Below are 8,906 nucleotides of genomic sequence, written 5' to 3' on the forward strand. Positions count from 1 at the left end.
TCAGTGGTATGAAGAAGAAGGCCAATAACTTTTTGTCCTGCTGCTTCAGCAGTAAAGCCATGAGGGTTCACTTGAATCGACTCTTCTAGTTCTCGGGTGTGTAAATCATTCTTAATGGCAACAGAATCAGACACATGATCCAGATCATCCATCTCCATCAATTCAGATCCAAAATTCCTTCAAGAAAATTATCAACTGCAAATGAAACACAAAGTGGGTGAAGAAAATCTTGATGAATGGAAACCAAATTGAGTAAACACTGATTACAAATCAATATAAAATTACAATATATATGTAGATCAAAGAGTTTGATGATATACGTCTCTGTATAATGATCCTTTCTACTAAAGGCACAAGGCCTGAAATTTTGAGGGAGGGGACTAGTCGATTTATATCGACCCCAGTGTTTCACTGGTACTTCATTTATCAACCTCGAAAGGATGAAAGGCAAAGTCAACCTCAGCGGAATTTGAACTCAGAATGTAAAGACAGATGAAATTCTGCAAAGCATTTCGTCCAGCATGCAAACGATTCTGCCAGCTCTCTGCCTTGTATCTAGTGATAATGATAATAACTGATATAAATGCTGCTTGGTTAATTCCCCCCAGCTCTGCTTTACAGAGAAGGGGACAGAGAGAGAGTTAACATAAGAGGTCCAAGATGAGGGCACTCTGCACCAGACCTCCGTGACTGCTTTGGCAGGATTTTTACAGCTGGATGCCCTTCCTAACACCAACCACACAGCAGAGTGGACTTGGTGCTTTTTATGTGGCACAAGCACAGGTGAGGTCAGTTTTGGCAATGTTTTACAGCTGGATGCCCTTCCAAATGCCAACCACTTTACAGTGTGGACCGGGTGGTTTTTATGTGGAGTCACAAAGTAACTCGCAACACAAAAATCCTTTGAGGGGGCACTGGAAGAGGGGAGCGTGTTTAAATAAACCAATTTCAAGAAAGTATCAAGTGGGCCGGAAGCATGCGCTTGCAGGCCTCAGGTTGGTCAGCCCTGATTTAAGGTACAGACTAAAGGAAACCTACAATAGTCCAAAAGAGAACCAACTAAAAAGTTCTACTGACATTCTTACAATCTCTCTCCAAGTTTGCAGAAGGTGCCACTACAACAAGCAATATCACTGCTTCAAACCAACAAGGTAGCTGATGCATGGTCGCTCAATTCACAAGAAATAGCAGTCAAAGCTCTCTCCAATTACATATATGTATCTTTTCTACTTGTTGCAGTCATTTAACTGTGGCCATGCTGAGCACACCACCTTGAAGGGTTTTAGTTGAACAAATCGACCCCAGGACTAACTTTTTTAAGCCTAGTACTTATTCTATCGGTCTCTATTGCTGAACTGCTAGGTTATGGGGATGTAAACACACCAACACCAGTTGTCAACTGGTGTTGGAGGAGGGGACAAAGATAGATACAGAGACACATGTATGTATGTATATATCTATGTGTGTGTGTTGTTGATTCTTTTTTCTTTTGCCCAGTGTACCAAAGATTTTAGTGCCCACCCCTAAGCCCTTCACTCAGACATGATGCTCATGTGGACTTAACAGTGAGTGCCCAGCTGATGGAACTCCAAAGCCTCTACGAAGCAGCAGCAACAGCAACAGAAGCTCCAACGTAAGGACATATGCACAGAAATCTGTTGGAGCAATGGAGGGTCTTTTTAAACTGCGACTAAATAACCACAGAGAGGCTCAACATTATGTCTTTGGCCAACTACATATGGCATTTAAAAGAAGAGAGAATGCCATACAGAATTAAATGGAAGCTCCTGGAACAACCTGGACCATGAAGCAAACAATGCAATCTTTGCTTGGTCAAGAGGACAAGGTTCCTAAAAAATTTACTTGATCCATGAGTCTTCAGAAATCCAAAGAGTGAAATGTTTAGTTGGTACCTTCATGATAGAAAATTCATGTTGGAAACATGGGCTTCCTCATTTGCTGAGTAGTGAACTGAGAATGTACATAAACTGACCTTTTTCAGACATAATTGGAACTGTTCAAAAGGCAATAACTCCATCTCTCCCAGAAAGAGTTTTCACATCAAGGAAATTTCATTTCAGGAATTTGTTTCACCACCATGCTGACCAAGACTGTATTCTTACCTCCATTAGTAATGAGGTTATGTGCTTCCAGACAGCAGGTCTGTTGAGTTGCCTATATTGCTAAGAGCAATAACAGACCTGAAACTAATGGTAACTTTCTGACTGTCCATAACCAATAACTACATTATATATATGTATGTATGTATGTATGTATGTATGTACATATTTTTTGTTTTACTTGTTTCAGTCATTTTCACTGTGGCCTTGCTGGAGCACCACCTTTATATACTGTTTCACCATTTTGTCCATATCAATTTTCAATTAATTATTATTCATACAAGCACAGGCATGAGTTTATGATTCACTGTGAGTCACCTTAGGCAAGATTCTTCTACTACAGTTCTGGTCCAACTGATACCTTGAGAGTAAATTTGATAGGAGAAAACTATGGTCTAGTTGTTCAGGTGTTGCATTCGTGATCACAAGATCATGGTTTCAATTCCCAGACCAAGTGGTGAATTGTGTTCCTGTCGCTCCAGATCACTCAACTGTGAGTAACTCTGTAATGGACTGGCATCCAGTTTGGCAGGGGTGTTGCAATCGAGGTCCCTTGTGCACCATGGACACCAGGTAACTGGCCCGATGAGGCCCAGCACTCAAGACAGCAATATTTAGGTGTTGGTGAGGACGGAACTATGGAAACCGTGTGAGTGTGCGTGCACATACCTATCATCATCATCATCATCATTTAATGTCCATTGTCTATGCTGGCATGGGTTGGACAGTGTGACTAGAACTAGCAAGCTGGGGGGCTGCACCAGGCCCCAGTCTGATCTGGAATGGTTTCTACAGCTGGATGCCCTTCCTAACATGCCAACCACTTTACAGAGTATGTTGAATGCTTTTACATGACACCACACAGGAGCTTTTACATGGTGCCGTATGGGCTACTTTTACAGGCAGTGACCAGACACTTTTACATGACACCGCCCAGTGTACAAATATTGCTATTTCCCAGGTTTGCCCTTTTGAACACCAACCAGTTTACAGTGTGGACTGGGTGCTTTTAAGTGGCACCTGCACTGACAGGGTCACCAAGTACTTGCAAGACAAAAAAAAAACCCTTGAGCATCAAATTGTGTCACTTTATTATCTAAGTGTAACTTAGCTATTCAGTAAATACAGATCAATAAAATAAGTACCAGATTGAAATAGGAAATGGAATCTACCATCAGACATTAATCAGATGCCCTCCCTGTGCGCAGGGGTCAGCTTACCAAGACGCTCCAGTTCCCGCAATGCTGTGCTGTATGTATACCATCAACCAGGTTCCTGTCTCCAATCCATTCTTTGATGTTGTCAGTTCACAAACCTCTTTGACAGCCCCTTGCACTCTTCCCCTCCACACTTCCTGTCAGAATGGTCTCCAGTCAGTACTCATGGCACCAAAATATGACAGCTTTGTGAACTTGGTCCTCAACAATAGGTGCCTTTGGACTTTCAGCTGTTCTAGTACTGCAACATTTGTTACACTATCTTTCCAGCATAACCTGCCTGATCTGTGAAAGACCCACATCTCAAAGGCTTCTATCTTTTTCTCCATAGCTGTGTACATTGTGCAAGTTTCTGCCTTGCAGATGACAACTGGCATAATATAACCGTTTAATAGAACCAATTTTAAAACATATCTCTGACTACATTATCTAAATCTGCTTCTTTTTAAAAGGCAAGGTGAACAATTTGAGGGTGACTTAGCTGCTATTTGAAGCAAGTCAAGCAACCATGTAGAGGCTCCTCAGTTTAGTGTCCAGATGAGCAAATGATAGGTCCATGAATATCTGTTGGGCTTTGCCTAAAATAGATGACCTGTCTTCAAAGGCCAATGAGTAGGTCTTGTTCTAACTTTGTAAAGTTCCTCACAGAAGACTCACTCTAGATCTCATCCTAGTTTTAGACAGAAGTGGAGACTAAAGCAACAAGGAATCGTCACAAGCGACCACTGTCAGTTCAATTTATTATTCAAAATTATAGACATAACCATGTGGCCAAAAAGCTCACTTTGCAACCATGAGACTTCAGGTTCAGTCCCACAGCGCAGCGTCTTGGATTCTACTGTTTGCTTGGGCCAACCATTTCTTTGTGAGTTGGCGAGTCAATAAGGAAGCATTAGGTGGTCGCTCGACCCACTAGAAAAAGCAGCCACATTTCCTTTAAATTATACCCAACTGTCCTCTTATTTTGTCTAGAATATGTCCGTGCAGTCCTAGATATACAAAAATACAAGATGGTCATGGCTGGAACGCTTTTTATATACACAGATAAAACAAAAGAAAGCCATTTCTTGAATACTTTTCTTATAAAAGAATATATACAGGAGTAACTAGGATGTTATTCTGAGAATGCATAATTGGAGCAAGAGAAAAAATATGCTCTAAAAAGTTTGGAGAAGTCTTTTGGCTGTGCAAACGTCTTCTCTTTTTTATGGTTACACAAAATTATTAGTTTCTTCACGTAGAATTTAATTACATGTCTTAATTGTAAAACTGAATCTGTAAATTTGTGAAGCACAGTTTAAGAACAAAAAAATCTACATTAAACAATTAAATAGTTTTATTTCTTCGATATCACCACCAACACCAAGAGTAGTAACACCCTTATATTCTGCCAATGAGGGAGAGCTCGACCTGCTATAAATAGCAGCTAAATCTCCACTCTGCCATCTTTAAAAGTGGCAGCACGTTAGATGCCAATGTCCTAGATACACGACTGTGTAACAAACACACAAAAAAAAAAAGAAAGAATGGGTAAAGAGTGAAATAGAATGGAATGGGTTTTGATCATAGGCTTGTCTGCCCAATCACATCTGACCTGGGGCTAAATAAAATACTGTATAGTAGTGATTACTAATGAGAGAAATTGAGAAAATTAAATACGTAACTAATTTAATAGTATTAAGGATCATATCGTGTTGTCTGGTGCATTGGATGTTAAGAAGTTAGGGTGGGAGCTTCTGTTATCATAGTTACACTGATAAGCTAAAAGGAAAGGGCTTTTATAAGAAAGTTCTATCTAAATCGATATAAATTATTTATATAGGGTTTGACAATACAAACAGGAAAATAGAACCCAGAACATGAGTACATATGAATATATAGATACGTGTGTATATTTAGGGAAAAACCACTAGGTGGATAACCAATATGCTAGAAGAAGATCACATACGATCTAACTACAAAGAAAAAACGTTCTCTAGAGAACATTTCTCTGTAGTAAGATCATGTGATCTTCTTCTAGCGTATTGGTTATCCACCTAGTGGTTTTTCCCTAAATATACACATGAATTGAAATTTTTTCTGATTTTTCTGATTTTTTTATATATGCTAGGCTACTGGTTTTAAATTGATATTAATTAAATTAATATTCAATTTACCTCCCTCATTATTTAAATTTTATATATATAGATAGATATTAATAATTAATCGGCAGAAGTTACAGAGTGACTCCAGGACAGAAAGTTTCGTGCATTGGCATTTACCAAGTTTGATAAGGGACAACAGGAAATAATATTACTTATAAATAAATCTGCTTCAGTTCTTTATCAATATTCAAAACTTTTATCAACTCCCAATAATCGATTGAGAAATAAGGTAAAGATCAACTTTTATAGAGGAGAGGGGGCAGAAAATGATGATATTGCTATTTCATGGATATAATCAAATAACAAAATGTGAGTAAAGGTTAGAGGGAGGGGTTGATATCAAAGTAAACAAAAAATAGGGTTTTTTTTTTTTTAATGGGGCTAGAATTATCTTTAATCTTTTGTTTCAGCAATTGGACTGCTGGGGCACCACCACGAAGGGTTTTAATCGAACGAATCGACCTCGGTACTTTTACTAAATGTAGGACTTATACTATTACTATCTTTTGCCGAACCGCTATGTTACGGGTACCTAAACAAACCAACGCCGGTTGTCAGGCGGTAGGAGGGGGAGGGGGGCAAACACAAAGACACATACATGACGAAAATGGATTTTAAGAATTGTGCATGATTAATTAATTGCACATGCACTTCTAATTACTTTTAATCAGCACTACCATTATTTAATTAATGCTATAACTATTTTCATATGCGTGTGGTTATATTTTAATAAAATACCAGGAAACGCATGGGGAATGAATATTAGGAAACTTTGATCGATCTAAAAATGTTTTAGAATGATTACAGTCAACGTAAATGAGGTTTTAATTTAGCAACAAAATAATTGATTAATCAGCGCAATTAAGAATCGATGCAAAACTCTAATGAATGAATGCATTATTGCAAACAAGAACCAGAAACTGAAACATGGAACCTGCAGGGATCGAACCACGGTTTGCTAGTTATGCATCATAGAATGTTCCTTTTGCTTTTAACTGAGGAGGAATTCGCGGCCAAGATCGATTGTAATAATAAACGAAACAAAATAATTGCAAACCGCTGATATCCAGACATTGGAAAAGCGAGATCCAGCGATGATGTTGAAAGGAAGTTGTGTAAAAGAATGATAATATGTTAATTTCTACATCAGCTGTAATGCTGTTGTGGGCACTACTGGAGAACAGTGGTCCCGGTGCGCGCACTCGCGTAGTCGCGCATCCGCGCTAGCTAGTCCTGACTAGTCGATCCCTACGACTGTCTAGGAAAGTAAATAAAACACAAAATAAATATTTTTACACAAAGTAAATAATTTTTGCTAAACAAAGTAAATAAAACACAAAAACTCAAAACAAATAATTTTTTCAAACAAAGTAAATAACACAGAAAAACACAAAGTAAGGATCGACTGGTCACGACTAGCTAGCGCGGATGCGCGAGCATGCGAGTGCGCGCACCGGGAGCACTGTTCTCTAGTAGTAGCCTCTTGTTTTTCGTTTTAAGTCTGGAAAAAATTGCACACGTGTAGTGGTATGATCTAGAAGAGAATACATTGAGAAAATAAGTGAAACGGATTGTGTATAATATGGGAAATTAAAGAAAAAGCGAGCGAGTCTTTATTGGAGCATGTGCGTCAGGTAAAAATGAATTAGAGAGAGAAAGGAAACTGTTGGGAAGAAGGAGAGTTTGTGAGGCAAAGGATAATAAATTGTCCATGTTGGATGAATGTTGAGAGATGAGAAATTAGGAGAGAGAGAGACGGTGTGGTTCGTGGAGTCGGTTGTTGGGCGGAGACGGGAAATATTTTGTGGAGAGATTGAGAGATGTTGGTGCCAAAATGGTCAAAGGATTTCTGAGAGGATTTGGGAAGAGAGAAAGGAGTGTTGGAGGGCGAAAGAGGAGAGGATAAAAGCAAGGAAAAGTAGCAACGCCCTTGTAAGCATGGCAAAAGCGGCGACTGGCAACAAAACAAGAGCGTCGTGAATGGAACACTGGGAAAAACTTACCCAAAGATCCTGGCACCCACCTAGACCGCCATGCAACACTGCGACCTCCACGCCATGCGGACCCGGAACCAGCATAGACAACACATTGCCAAAGTGAACGAACCCGAAGCGATCAAACTATTTAGCTTGCCCTCCCGATTTCCATCTCATTCAACGAAACGTTCATCTAAAAGATAACAAGGGGGAAAATTCTCATAATGGAAGCTTTGCTGTTTGGTTTCATTATAGTCGATCGGTTAAGAAGCATTTATAATGCACGTTCCCGGGCCTCGTCAGCATTCGTGTTGATGGCAGTGACGGAGTAAACAAAAAAAAATCATCATACATTTTTATTATATATAAATATTTCATTTTATGTTCCTTTCTTTATTATCCAGTTATTTTGAGAATATTTATATTACAGAGATGTTGATGGTTATATTTAAAAGTAAATTTTTATGCATGTTTCATTTCGTATTTTCTGCTTATCTCTTTGTCGTCCATTTACTGCTGCACTAAATGTTAAATCTATATTTTAATAAATGCCGTTTCCGACAATGTCTTATTTTTTTTTCATTTAGCAATAATATTCACGTGAACGTGTTTAAACAACTTTTATTTAAAAAAGAAAACTGCTAGCAAGTTCAAATCCGATTAATGCACAAACTTATTATATGTGTATATACGTATACACACACACATATGTGCATACGTCTGTACGTATGTATGTATGTGTGTGTGTATATGTATACACACATATATGTGTGTACGTATCTATATGTGTGTGTGTGTGTATGTATTAAACGATGAGGTTACGGAAATCTTAATTAAAAAGGATCTATAATTTATTTGAGTTTTATTAAATTACGAGGCACCAGTTTAGACGATATCTGCCCTATGATAGCAGCTCAATTAGCGATTTCGATTTTATTTCAGTTATTTCCGACATTTAATCGAAAATTAAGGTTCCCTTTGAATTTTAGGAATTCCTTTTCGCCGACAGAAGGTCGTCATTAGTAAACTTTTTTTTTTTTTTACTAATCCCTTGGAAAATGTTCATACACAAAAATATTTGTAATTAAATTGAAACTAAAATCTAATCGCCTATATAATGAAAAGATATAAATATGCAATTGATACACACATCTCAAAAGTAAATAGACACGCCTCAAATATCTATGTATATAATATACATACATATAAGTATATGTCTGTATATATATATATATATATATACATGTGTGTGTATATATAAATACATGTAAGTATATATATATATATATATATATATATACATACATGTATGTATATAATATATATACACTTATGTATATACATGTATGTATATATAATATATATACACTTATGTATATATATATTATATTTATAATTTATGTATGTAGACATACATGAATTTATATATAAAATGAGGGGTGCCTACTT

The 8,906-nt window shown here is 37.6% G+C and overlaps 1 protein-coding gene across 3 annotated transcripts in view; it reads right to left on the bottom strand.

Moving 5' to 3' along the window:
• Positions 1-7,774, bottom strand: part of LOC115223926 (zinc finger protein 76) — a 29,696-nt gene extending 21,922 nt beyond the window's left edge. The window contains exons 1-2 of one of the 3 annotated variants that reach the window (XM_036512850.1): positions 7,485-7,774; positions 1-177 (exon numbers count right to left, since the gene is read on the bottom strand). The exon at positions 1-177 is cut by the window's left edge and continues 1 nt beyond it. In XM_036512850.1, the coding sequence (XP_036368743.1) occupies positions 1-158 (158 nt within the window). In that variant the 5' untranslated portion in view covers positions 159-177; positions 7,485-7,774. Of the gene's footprint in view, positions 196-7,484 lie in introns of all 3 variants that reach the window. The other 2 variants (XM_029794659.2, XM_029794660.2) reach the window with 2 other exon arrangements.
• Between the last annotated feature and the right edge of the window lie 1,132 nt (positions 7,775-8,906).

Source organism: Octopus sinensis, linkage group LG24 (genome assembly GCF_006345805.1).
Source record: "Octopus sinensis linkage group LG24, ASM634580v1, whole genome shotgun sequence".
Lineage (NCBI taxonomy): Eukaryota > Metazoa > Mollusca > Cephalopoda > Octopoda > Octopodidae > Octopus > Octopus sinensis.